The sequence below is a fragment of the Dermochelys coriacea genome, chromosome 9 (assembly GCF_009764565.3).
Source record: "Dermochelys coriacea isolate rDerCor1 chromosome 9, rDerCor1.pri.v4, whole genome shotgun sequence".
NCBI lineage: Eukaryota > Metazoa > Chordata > Testudines > Dermochelyidae > Dermochelys > Dermochelys coriacea.
In genome coordinates, this window is record NC_050076.1 from 32,794,052 (window position 1) to 32,807,627 (window position 13,576).

Sequence of the window (13,576 nt, forward strand, 5' to 3'; positions counted from 1 at the left end):
GGAAGGGACCTCAGGAGGTCATCTAATCCAACCACCTGCTCAAAGCAGGACCAATTCCCAATTTTTGCCCTAGATCCCTAGGGATCCCAATCCAAATCCCAATCAGACTGTGCCTCCTCAAGGATTGAACTCACAACCCTGGGTTTAGCAGACCAATGCTCAACCACTGAGCTATCCCTCCCCCCTTTTCTATCGCTTCTATTCATCTGCTTGCTGCTTCTCAGACGTCAAGAATTTTGGGAGATGCTGGGTTGCAAAGCAGAAATTTTCTTACCAACAATTTCCTTTCCACTAGCAGTGGCTCATGAGGCATCCAGGATGGGTAGAATTGTGGGAGATAAGAGTCAGTTACTAAGTTAAATTACCATATGACAGTCTTCCTTGGTCTAATGCACCGGTTCTCAAACTGTAGGTTGGGACACCAAAAGCCAGGGCTGGCTTAGACTTGCTGGGGCCCGGGGCCAGAGTTGAAGCCCAGAGCCGAAGCCTGAGGGCTTCAGCCCTGGGCAGTGGGGCTCAGTTTACAGGCCTTCTGCCTGGGGTTGAAGCCCTTGGGCTTTGGCCTCTTTGCCTGGAGCGGTGGGGCTCGGGCTTTGGCTTCCGACCTGAGGTGTGGGACTCAAGCAGGCTCAGGCTTCGGCAGTGGTGCAAGTAAAATCCATGTCTTACCGGTACGGGGGTCACCAGCTAAAGAGCGTACGTGACCCTCCATGTGACTCCCCAGCCCCGGGGCGCTCACGCTCTCTCTGTCCCCTCCTCATATCCATCCCATGTTACCTGGGGCGTGGAGGGGTTGGGCTCTGTCCTTCTCCGGCTGCACTGGAGACCGGGCTTGGGGAAGGCGGTACAGCCGCCAGAGGAGCTGCCAGCGTTCTGCTCCTCCCCCTCCCAGCGGGGAAAGGAGCAGAACCCCCTCCACCCGCTCCGCCAGCAGGGCTGCTTCTGTGTCTTTCCACTACCGGCTATAAATAGCTTGCTGGTAAGGCGTACAGGAGCTTACCGGCCGACTTGCACTGCTGGGCTTCAGTCCCCTCTCCTGGGGTCGTGTAGTAATTTTTGTTGTCAGAAGGGCGTCACAGTGCCATGAAGTTTTTGAGAACCCCTGGTCTAATGTATGTAGTTATTTTGTCACCCCTGGAATATTTGTTAATGATGCTAGCAAGCTTTGCAATTTGGGAATAACTCATCTGGAAGCAAGCAGGAGCTGAGGGTGTATGGCAAGACTATGTGGCTCCAAAACTCTGATTCACCTCCCTGAGCTGCAAAAGGAGGAGAGTAGCCCAAATGTCAAGAATTGTGGGGGGATGCTGCTAGCAGAAAGAAAAATTCTTACCAATTATTTCCTGATTTTAGCCCCATATCTTGAGGTTAATAACTCTAGGTGTTCAGATAGTACAGTGAATGACTCACATAGGATCTAGAATAATACTTTAGCCTTAGAGTTGTTAAACCTGTATATAGGTCTAACTTATAAAACATGAAACAATTATTTAAATATTCATAATCTTAAGAATAATTTTTGTTTGGATTTAAATACATTGATTAAGGCCAACATAAAAGTAACTTCCTTTTTGTGTTAGGAAGTTCCATGTATTTAAATCAAAATAAATGTTTTCCTTTTTTTTCGTCAGCTATCAGAGGAGAAAAGGAATAATTATAAATGAAACCTCAGTAGTTGTGTATGCCCAGTTACTCACTGGTCGTAGATATCAGCTAAATCAAAATGGTGATGTTTATTTGGAGAAGCAGTGGTCAAAACAAGTTCTTCCTTTTGTTTACCAAACTATTGTCAAGGTAAATATTCCAAATACTCCTAATCTTTTCTTTTATAAAATTTTCCTTTCCGTTAGGAAAAGATTAGAAAAGCAGTTCTCAAACTGTGGGTCGGGACCCGAAAGTGGGTTGTGACCCCATTTTAATGGGGTTGCCAAGGGCTGGCGTTCCCCTTGCTGGGGCCCAGGATTGAAGCCTAAGCCCCATTGCCCGGGGCCGAAGTCCAAGGGCTTGAGCCTCGTGTGTGTGTGGGGCCCCTCAGGTAACATGCCCCCCACCAGGGGCTGAAGCCTTTGGGGTTGGGCTTAGGCCTCCCACCCCCTGCCAAGAGCAGTGGGGCTCAGGCTTCGGTTCCCCCCCTCTCCTGGGGTCATGTAGCAATTTTTGTTGTCAGAAGGGGGTTTAGGTACAATGAAGTTTGAGATCCCCTGGATTAGAATGCATACTGTAAAACAGACAAATAATAAAAAAGTTAATCAGCATCTTAATTTTATAGTAATAGTGCTTTCTAGTACAAAATGTATGTACTTTGTCAAAAGTGACATTAAATGGTATATATTTTTCCATTTAAACTATCATTTCAAAAGTGTTGGCAGCTAGACTGAAGGCTCTTGTCACAAAAGTTGTGACCCTACTGCATATTTTAGTTTGATTGCCATGAACTTTTGTGATGACATTTTGAACAAGATACAGCAGTCATCTTGGACCAGATGTAGCCCAGTAGCTTTATGTAATTTAACTGACAGTATTACTTTCAAAAACTGAGTTGATGTATATTTTAGGTAGTGAGGTTAGCATGAAGGAAATAGTTTGTAGTTTACTTTATCGTGATTGTTAGATAGTAAATATCTATTTAGCAGATCTGTTAAAGAACGTATTGGGATTGACAGATATTTTAACACCATAGATTTTACCTTTTTATTTCATATAGGATATCAGTGCTTTTGACTCTCGTTTCTCCAACATCAAAACCTTGGATGATCTGTTTCCTCCTGGAAGTACAGTCTTTATGCTGGGGACTCCTTACTATGGCTGCACAGGAGAAGTTAGTTCAAACATTTATTCTTGCAAGATTTCTTTTCTTATAACTCTATAAATATCAAGGGCCAGATTCTCTGGTGCTGTGTGGCAGAATCTAGCTCTGGAGTCAGTCTAACCAACCCAGGTTGGATTACTTTGGTGTCTTAGTAGACATAGATGAGCTCCTGCCTCTCTCCTATCATGTTGCTAACGTAACAGGGAGCATAACCAGAATGTCTCATCAACATAATGATCATCAGCTATGGTTTTGTTTCTGTGGGGCTCTTTGCAGTCAGACTGATAGCTGTTCTAACTAAGTGCAATGGGACTGGCCCTGTAAAGAAGCTGCACCAAGATCTGAGGAGGGCAAAGTTGAGCTTTAAGGTGTTTTTGCCCACCCCCACACTTGACCTATTTATCTGCCCAGAGTATAGACCCCAAAGTCTGGTCCCAAGTCTGTTTTTAAACAACCTCTTTTTCTAAATGAGAGAGGTAGTGCTTGTCTGCCATTATTTTTTTATATTTATTTATTTATTTATTTGTTTATTTCTAGACCTATACTTTCTGTGAGAAGCCTAAGCTACATGTGTAAATTCACTGCATAGATCATATATATACTCATATATATATTTATATATGATCTATGCAGTGAATTTACACATGTAGCTTAGGCTTCTCACAGAAAGTATAGGTCTAGATTTTTTACCTCAATTATTCCAGCAGAGATTTGAATAAAGAGAAGTGAATGAAGTTTATTAACTTGCTTTGTTTTCTACCAGGTGCAGGATTCATGTGATGTCATCACAGAAGGTAGAATTCGTGTAGTTTTCAGTATCTCATGTGAACCCCAGCTTGATTCCTTAATACAGAACCAGCATGTACGTATTTTTGTTTTCCAGTAAATACTTAAATATTGTGACAGATATTTTTGTCAATGGCAAATTTCCTTCACAGATCCCAATTGTCTTTTGTGCCGCAATTCATATCCTTCTGTAAAAGACTGAAGTACTAAAACAATCTCAGGGAGACTGTCTTAATACTAATATATTGTAATGTAAGGCTGAATACAAGGTTCTGTTCAGAGCACTGAACTGCACTCTTACTGTGCAGTTCCATACCCATGTCCCATGTTTTGCATCCTCTGTGGGATGATCTAGTTCTACTAGAATCTGGCTGCCAGTTGTGCTGCTCCTTTATGTGTTCCAGCATTTGGTGACCAGAAACAATATTTCTGGACAGTGAGAAATGGGGATCACCATGTGCTTGTAACTTTTTTTTTACTCAAATCATTGCATTGGCTTCACTTTCATTTCTGGATGTCATTAACGCCTTAAACTGCAATATTTAAAACATTGATCTGGAAATCAACTGTTCAGGAGATCTAGTCATCATGACAGTTAAGGTGAGTTGGGCAACTGGCAGTTAGTCCCTGAATTTAGGCAGTTCATGACAAGACAGCAGGGTTTTTTCAGTTGATGGTCCTTTCCTTTGGAACTAGTTCCTATTAATGATCTGTAAGAGCCTAAGCTGACAAGTTTCAGAGTAAGATGCGAGATGTTCTTGCTTGGTTGAGCTCAGTGTTTTTCAAACTCATTGAGCTCAGGAACTGTATTGTATTTTATTACTCAATATTTATAATAGCTCCCAAGGTCCCAATCTAGATCACTGTCTCATTCTGCAGCACTCTAGCAACACAGTTCCTGCTCCAAAGAACTTTGTAAATTCCTCTGGGCCTGGTATGGGATGTGGAAAGGGGAAATGTTCATCACTTATCTTCTCCCTGGATCCTCAGACCAATGGAAGGGTCTCCTGCAGGGTTCTGGGAGCTGGTTCCCTGTCCTCTCCTCCCAACCCTCAGTGCAGGAATAGCAAAGAAATATGTATGGTTGGAAGGTAATTTTTAAAAGGAAATAACTGGGCTTTTAAAAATAATTATAGTACTTTATTGCCTATATCCTGTCCTAGTATATAGTAATATATTTTTATTTTTAAAGAAATATTCTGTGAAGTACAATCCTGGATATGTTTTAGCCAGTCGTCTTGGAGTGAGTGGATATCTTGTCTCCAGGTTTACAGGAAGCATATTTATTGGAAGAGGATCCAGGAGAAAGTATGTTTGACTGTAATAAATTTCTTTGTAATCAAAATTCTCAATTATGAATGTAAAATTATAGATTATATACTATGGTAGATTCCACCTAATAGCAATCCTGATATTAGCAACTTCCAGTTAATGGGAACATTTTGCCAGGAACCAATCCCATCCCATTAACATCAGTGTTGATAGGATTAGGATATTGGTATCGGCATGCTGCTTATTAGCAACTTTTTTTTTTAAAGAAAGGCTCCACCTGCAGGCAGGTTTTCGAGTCTACAGGCAGGGAAGGAAGTACTGAGATGTGCTGAGCACTCCTGCAGATAGGTTTATGAGTCTGCATCCAGGAATGCAAGGGCTGGGGCATGCCTTCCTCGCTGCAGCACCGCAAACCTACCTGTGGCCGGTGCTCATCCTGTCCCAATGCTTCCTTCTGGGGCTGCAACCCAGCACATGGGACTGTATAGGAGGTAAGAGGCTGTGGGCTGGGCTGGGAGGTTGTGGTCTGGGCACTAGTGGGGAGCGGAGCTGCAGCCCAGCAAACCTTACTGCACGCGGGATCACACAAGGAGATAAGGGGCTGCAGGTGGGAGGAGAGACCGTAGGCAATAGTGGGGAGGAGGGCTGTTGGAACTGCATGATGTCTCTCCCTGCGCTCTCCAGGCTGTACCCTGCTGGGAGACTGCACACAGGGAGCGCTAGGACATGCTAAGCCTCCCACTTATTAGCAAATGCTGGATAATAGCAACTTTGGCTGGCAACCAAGGGGTTGCTAATAAGTGGAAGCTCCTGTAGACAGAATTTACTTAAGTTTTTCTTATGGTTTCATCCTATTTGACATCTCAGTATTAATAAATTCTGATGGGATCTGTGATATAAAATTGTTTTGATATAAACAATGTTTTCAAAAAGATGCATTCTGTAGTTAATAGGAACTTAGTTTAATTTTCTGAATCGGAGCTTTGTTCTGGTTGTTTAAATGTTTTTTAAAAAAAACCCTAAGACTCGCTTAGATTTACTAAGTACCAAAAAAATTGTTTGTTTAGTAGAAGTGATATTCTAATTGAACATTAGTAGAATATTGCATCAGATTAAAAATTGAAAAATTAAATTAAAAATCCCAGCTGAATCATACAGTACTCCCATACTTCATATATTTTTTGGATTCTTCTCTTGGAGACACCTTCAGTATGTTAAACCCAGGAGGCTAGCAGATTGAGACTCTGTAATTCTAGAGGATGTTGTTCTGAGTTTATGCCCCCCAATGCTGTCATGATGCCCTTCCTGCGTCAATCAGAAAATGAGGTATAGGCTGGGAACTAGTACATTTGAAAGTGCATTTTAAAAATTTTAAGAAAAATCAATTAAAAAAATAAACCTCAACTGGGGCATTAGTATAGAAGACTTTTCTGTCAAGTGAGTTTTGGGTGAGAATTTTTCTTTAAATCCCTCATCTGTAAATATATTTCACCCTTACAACCAACCCTCCAAAGCAAGGAGACTGAGAAGTCTATATTCAAAGCCCGTTAACAGTTCTTAATTGGCTAGAAAGATTACTGTTGACCAACCCAAGATACGTGAGCTACTTCATGCCAGGCAAAATGCCTCTAAAGAGTGTCCAGTCCTTGATTGTGCTGAGGAGGACACCAGGGTGGAACTAGGACTCAATTGGAGTCCCCTCTTGTAGTACAGAGCACTAACTCTTCGCCACAAAGATGACAATCTTTGTTTGTTTGTAATTTGTGTATTTATTGAATAACAGTTAAAAGTATGCAATTGTGTACAACTTTTGAAAAAGATAGTAATCCAAAAGTCACGTGATATGCTTTCCTAAAACTCAAAACACCTGTTTCCTGTTACATCCCACAGAGTGATTATACCTAACTCTTATACAGCACTTTTCATCAGTAATTCTCAAAGTGCTTTACAAAGTAGGTCAGTATCATTAGCAGATAAAGATTATCAGAAACAACTTTTCTGAGGCTCAAGTCAGATGTCAGTAGTTTTTCCTTTATAAAACTTATTTTTTTGTTTTGCAGTCCACATGGAGACCACAAGGCAAATGTGGGCTTGAATTTGAAGTTTAATAAGAAGAATGAAGAGGTCCCTGGCTATACTAAGAAGGTTAGAAATGAATGGATGTATTCTTCTGCCGTAGAGCAACTTCTTGCTGAGTATTTAGAAAGGTAAGAGTTGAATAATAACTTCATATTTCTGAAATCATTGTACTGAAATTGTAAATGGGTTTTATTCACTGTGCAAAAGTTTATTATTGATGACTCTGAGGCTGGAGGTAGGGTAACCCAAATCCTGGTTTAATGAGAAATAAATGCATCAAATGAAGTATTTTGAGGTGTTTCGATTTTTAGACTTAAAACAGACTATAATTTAGCATGAAATAGCAAAGGAACAAACTCAGCAACATTAAGAATGTCATGGAAAATTCTTAAAGCTAAGATTAAAGAAATTGAAATAAATGATATTTTCTTCATATTTTCAATGAACAATCTGTACCCAGTCATGGCTTTTTCTTTGCTGTGTAGACGCACACTAATTTTCTTACATTTAGAAGTTACTTCGGAACACTTTCTATTTGAAGAGAAGTGATGGCTATAATTTGGGATCTGTGTTTCAAAATCAGATGGTGAGAACTGTAGTAAGACATTCTGAGTGTGGGAGATGTCTAAATTATTTCATTTTGTTGTGTAGAATATTGACATAAACACATACTGCTCCAGTGTGTTGGAATTTGAAAACACCTCATATTATAATAGTTACACTGCATAGGAAATCCAATTTTATTGTATGATCTATATTACCTTCTGAAACCACTTTGAAATCAGTTTATATCCCACTGCAGTCTCTCCTGATTGATGAGGAATTAAAAACTGAAATGAAGGAAGCTAGTGTGCGGAAGTGATCTTGTGGAGGAGACAAATGAATTAAACTTTCATTTCTACACCAATGCTGTTGTCATTCAGCATGTAGTACACGTGATATCTCATGGGTTTATATTTACAGTGACAGATGACTTAGTCATTGTCTAGCCCCTTAATAACTGCCAGAGGCTGACTACAATTACGTAAAAACGACTGCATAAATGGAAAAAAAATAAGCAGCCTAGAAAGCAAAAATGTTAAGCTATCATGTGGGGCTTTGGTGACACCCCAATTCATCCAAGTTCCTCTCCAGTAACTTGTCATTAGAATCCCTCAGCAACAGTCTACCTCTGTAACTTAACTTTATTTTATGGAGAGGGGGATGGAAAATGTGGGATCTTCCAATTTCTTCTTCTTTTCTCTTTCTAAATGCTCCCATGTCATAGAGATCCAGCCTTTTAACCAAAGAGGGCAGGACACAGGCTCTTCTGGAGCCCATCAGTACTGTTTCTGAGGTTGCATGATGGAGTTGGGTGGACTTAGAGAAAGGGAATGTCTTATTTTACTTCTAGTGTGTTCTGAGTCCCAGCAAGAGATGATCTTGGAAAGAACTCTGATTTTCTGTCTTTTGTCAGCATATTAAACTGTCTATTTGGCCAATAAAACTCTGTACATTTATGAAAAGCTACTGCACTCTGGATTCCAGATTATTTTGTTTCTTTTAAGCACTTGTTTTTGACCTTGCTGTATGTGAAACTATATCCCTTTTATTATTAGGGTCCCTGAACTGTTTAGTTATATTGCCAAAAATAGTCAAGAAGATATATTCTATGAAGATGATATTTGGCCTGGCGAGGACGAGAATGGGTGAGCAATGTTTTTGCATTTTGATTAAATAGTATTCTATATGACAAGTTCCAGATATTGACCTCAGTAGTTTTTGAATGTACAGAAGTCGCAAAGCAAAGAAGGGTACAATTATGTCAGTATTTTTGGAATCATCCAGTCCAAATGCTAGACTAGAAATTTTGCTGTAATAAAAGTGTGCAGAAATTCTTCAAGTACTGAAATACAGTATATGCCGGCAAGGAAACTGCCCAACTTGAAGATTGGTAGACAGGAAACTGGTGGCAAGAGGGATTTGACAGTACTGAAAATGGCTGCCACCACATAATGATGGCCTTATTTAAATAACTGAAACCTGTTGTTTTTTTCTTCAGGACCAGACTTATTATAGGATGATTTTGACAATTATCAGAATATTATATATTGTTTCTAGAGCCATCTGTTTATTATCAGAATATTATATATCGTTTCTAGAGCCATCTGTTTATCACACCTATGCCTCATATTTGTACACTTTAGTTCTCCATGGTTTTTAATTTTTGCTTTTAAAATAATCTTCATTGGGTGTCTTTAATTATTTTTGTTTGAAATCCAGATTTTCAGTGTGGAAGGCAGAATTTCTAGAGTTTGCATTTTAGTTTATACTGTTGAAGCATCATTCTATCATGGTTCATTTTTTTGTCCCTATACTAAGCTCTCGGAGCACATAGCAGTGTTTGTTATGACTACATCCAGTTATAAGATGTGCCTACTACTGTAGTATCTGGTGACATTATAAATCCAGAAACTGGGTGTAGCCCACAATAATATGTAAACCCTCAACAATTATGATCAATATGGAATTTTTTTTATATAGTGCTGAGAGAATTCAAGAAATTGTTGCCTGGCTAAAGGCGCATCCTGTCAGCGCTTTATCTCGTTCATCTTGTGACTTACAAATTCTGGATGCAGCTATTGTAGAGAAAATTGAAGAAGAATTAGAGAAGTGCAAGGTACTGAATTTTTATAGATTTGACTAGTGATGGACCAAAAAGCAGTTGTTTATGTTGTCCAGGTACTTTATTCAGATTACAGAAAATGGTTTTTCAGTGGCAAGGCAAAGACTACTATTGGAAGAACCGTAAGCTACTAAATTGCATTATAAATTGTCATAGCAACTCAGAAAAGGGCATCAGCAGTGTCTCTACTCTGGCTCTTTTCTCTATAGCTAGTTAAGCCAGATCTGCTTTGAGCTCCCCTTACTGTGAGTGATTTTGGGAAAAGAATCTGTGTCCAAAGAGGTCCTGGACTCCTCACACTCTCTTCCAAACGCAAACCCAATCTTCCCTTCTGTTTCCCAAATAGTTTCCCTTTGATCTGCAAATAACTAGAAGGCAGTCTCCTTCAGCCTCACAGGTCTCTCTCATCAGATCCATTCAAGTAAAAGAGAAAATAAAACAAAAACAGGCAAGGAAATATTAAGTGTTAAATGGGTTATGAAGTTCCATGATGTGTAGCAAATCCCCATGAGACAAGTGGTTGATACTCTTCCAGATTGTGTAGAAGGCTCCAGAAGCAAAAGTGATATTAACTTTGGGTTTGTTTTGGGATTGGTTAAATAATTTAAGCCATGGTTTAGAAAGACTAACCTGACTTCTTAGATCCGGTTACTTTAAAGTATTTATAAATACAGTATTTTGGCATGATTCAAAGTCTTGAGAACTGTCTCCTTTAAGAACACCAGAATAATGCCTGCAGTACATTTTCATGGAGCATATACATATTTTCTTCAGAAGGCCTACTATATTCTGATCCTTGTTCTGCTTACTTGCTCAACACATTATATATATTTTATTTTATATATATATTGCTATATATATAGTGACAAAGCGCTGTCCTTGCCTCCGTGGGTCCCGCGTTTCCTGGCAGATTTCGCTAGCCTCAGAGGCTCACTGTGACCCTCCACATAACCCTTCTTTCTCTAGAGACAAGGGTCACAGTCTGAGCAATTTTCATCATAAGCCAGCGAGGGAGGTGAGGAGAAGTTATCCTTCCTTGCACAATCTCTGTTGTCTCCCAGTCTCAGTGATTAAACGGGGGGCAAAGGTGGGGGGGAAGGAGCCCGGGCCCCCCCTCTATTCCGGGCTCCAGCCCAGGGACCCTAATAGTAACAGCTATGGTAGCTGACCTTTTAGAAACAGGACATGTACAATTCCCTGGGCTACTTCCCCCACAGCAGCTCTCCCTTCCTCAAGCTCCACTTCACCCTTCCTCAGGGCCTCCTTCCTTGTGCCTGATATGGTGTGTACTACTCAGCCTCTCCAACAGCACAGCTTCTTCCCACAGCTCCTGACATGCACACCCACCTGACTAACTGGGAGGTTTTTAACTAGTTTCAGCCAGCCGCTGATTAGCTTCAGGTGTCCCAATCAACCTAGCCTTCTCCCTGCCTTCTGGAAAGTTCTTAATTGGCCCCAGGTGTCTTAATTGACCTGGAGCAGCTTCCATTTCACTTAACCTGGTACCAGGGATTTGTTTAGCCTGGAGCTAATATATCTATCTCCCACTACTTTTCTATAGGGCACGCCCCGCCCACCCACTACCCCAGGCCCGCCGGACCTTTTAATTGGACCCCTGCCCCGTGGACCCAACCGATCCCTTCACCCCTTCACTAGAAGCCGGCTGCACAAGATGCAGCCGGTCTGTTTTCAAACCGCGCCAAGAAAACATCTCTACACGCTTGTGCTTCACACCCTTCACGCCCGCACCCTCGTGTCCCGCCCCGATACAAAATGGCGGGACCTCCTGCCACCTTTGGAGGGTGAAGAGCCCCGGTGGGCCAGCCTATATTCCATCTTAGTCCCAAAGCCCGCCGGGGATGTCAGTTGGCGGCTCCTTCACGGAGCCGTGAGCACGGGCGTGTACTTGGCGCGGTTCACCACAATCCCAGACACCTGCCCCTTTTGCGGCGTGAGGGATACCCTAGCACATGTCTACCTGGAGTGTGCCAGGCTGCAGCCCCTATTCCGGCTCCTCACCAATATCTTATTACGTTTCTGGTTGCACTTCTCCCCTCACCTTCTCATTTATGCACTCCCTATCCGTGGCCCCACAAAGTCACGGGATCTCCTGGTCAACCTCCTCCTGGCCCTAGCTAAAATGGCCATCTACAAAACCAGAGTGAGGAGGTTGGCCGATGGAGTCTCCTGTGACTGTAGGGCCTATTTCCGATCCTCGGTCCGTTCACGTATCCGGGCAGAGTTCCTCTGGGCGGCGTCCTCTGACTCCCTTGACGCCTTTGAGGAGCAGTGGGCTCTGTCCGGGGTTCTCTGCTCGGTGTCCCCGTCCGGTTCCCTTCTTTTGACCCTTTGACCGCACTCCTGTCCCTGTTATTTTATTAGTTGTCCCCCGGAATTTTTTGGGTATCTAGGTCCTGTGGATCCCCCTTTTAGGCTGGGGGGGATCCTTTAGCTGTGGACGGGCCTCGCCCGCCCACTTCCCGGATCCCAATAAGACTACTTTTCTATAGCCAGCTGGCCTTGCCCCATCACAATATATATAGATCCTGTCTGTCTTCCCTTCACGCTGATAATGGGCATTCTTTATCAAAGACATTGCAAAGCAATGGCATAATATTTCAGACTTATTACTAAATAGTTTTAAAAATTCTTTTGTCCCTTTCCTTTAGCAGAGGAAGAGTAACAAGAAGGTGCGAGTGACGGTGAAACCCCATTTGCTGTATAGAGTAAGTCATTTTAGGGCTGTTTAATTTTATTATAAAAACTAACTTATGTAAAATAAATATAACCTGGACAAACTTCATGAACCTTCAAAAATTATTATAAAGCACTTGCCTGAGTTGGGACAGGATTAATTGAAGTGTCTCCTAGAAAATTAGTTTCAGTGTGATGTTACTTAATAACAATGACTGCTGCATAAATGGGACAGAAATTCAATTATCGACTCTCGTGTGATTTAGTAGCATATGTCTTTTGCCTTCTTCTGTTTGCTGATTCTACAACTTTCATTCCCTCCATAATTGTAATATATGCAGAAAGAATATTAAGTGCCCTTTGCCTGTTTTGTTCTTTTCATGGCACCTGTATGCTCTAGGCCAGAAAGGTAGGCAAACTACAGCCTGTGGGCCACATCCGGCTGGTGGGACCATTCTGCCCAGCCCCTGAGCTCTTGGTCCGGGACCGTTGTGCCCAGCCCTCCCCTGCTGTTCCCCCTCCCCCGCAGCCTCAGCTCACTGTTCTGCTGACGCCATGCTCTGGGCGGCGGTGCTGTGAGCTCCTGGGGCAGCGCGGCTGCAGAGCCATGACCCGGTGCTCTGTGCTGAATGGTGTGTGGCTGGCTTCAGCCGGACGGCACGGTTGCCTGTCCTGGTGCAGTTGCGTCGCCAGCCACAGGTGCTCCAGGCAGCTTGGTAAGGGGGCGGGGAGCAGGGAAGTGGGGTTGGATAGAGGGCAGGGGAGTTCGGGTGGTGGTCAGGGGCTGGGGGTGTGGATAGAGATTGGGGTGGTCAGAGGGCAGGGAACAAGGGGGTTGAATGGGGGCAGGGTTTCTGGGGGTGGTCAGGGAGAAGCGGTGGTTGGATGGGGCAGGGGTCCTGTGGGGAGGCAGTCAGGAAGGAGGAGGGGTTGGATGGGGTGGAGGCCGGGCCACACCTGGCTGTTTGGGGAGGCACAGCCCCCCTAACAGGCCCTCCATATAATTTCTGAAACCCAATGCGGCCCTCAGGCCAAAAAGTTTGCCCGCCCCTGCTCTAGGCTGCTTTGCTGGGTATCTCACAGATGCTCCTGCTGGTGGCACAAGGGAAGCTGAACAATACTTCCGATTGTGCCTTCCCTCAACTCCATGGGCCCATTCTGTAGCACTTCATGAGTAGCACTACAGCTTCCTAGTTAGCAATACTATTAATAAAAGGATGTTTTCTGAGCATTGTAACGCCTCTACCTGGTTGTTGTGAGAACAGTTCAAA

At 42.7% G+C, this 13,576-nt stretch overlaps 1 protein-coding gene across 6 annotated transcripts in view; it reads left to right on the top strand.

Annotated features, from left to right (window-relative positions):
- The window catches only part of XRN1 (5'-3' exoribonuclease 1), an 80,654-nt gene that overhangs the window by 41,514 nt on the left and 25,564 nt on the right, over nucleotides 1-13,576 (top strand). For 5 of the 6 annotated variants that reach the window (XR_006274436.1, XR_005295034.2, XM_038417417.2 and 2 more), the window contains exons 21-28: nucleotides 1,632-1,794; nucleotides 2,705-2,818; nucleotides 3,573-3,671; nucleotides 4,788-4,903; nucleotides 6,928-7,074; nucleotides 8,545-8,634; nucleotides 9,470-9,605; nucleotides 12,281-12,337. Coding sequence is in view for 3 of the 6 variants with exons in the window: in XM_038417417.2 (XP_038273345.1) it covers nucleotides 1,632-1,794; nucleotides 2,705-2,818; nucleotides 3,573-3,671; nucleotides 4,788-4,903; nucleotides 6,928-7,074; nucleotides 8,545-8,634; nucleotides 9,470-9,605; nucleotides 12,281-12,337 (922 nt within the window). In the remaining 3 variants the exon portion in view is untranslated. Of the gene's footprint in view, nucleotides 1-1,631; nucleotides 1,795-2,704; nucleotides 2,819-3,572; nucleotides 3,672-4,787; nucleotides 4,904-6,927; nucleotides 7,075-8,544; nucleotides 8,635-9,469; nucleotides 9,606-12,280; nucleotides 12,338-13,576 lie in introns of those variants that run through there. The other variant, XR_006274437.1, reaches the window with a different exon arrangement.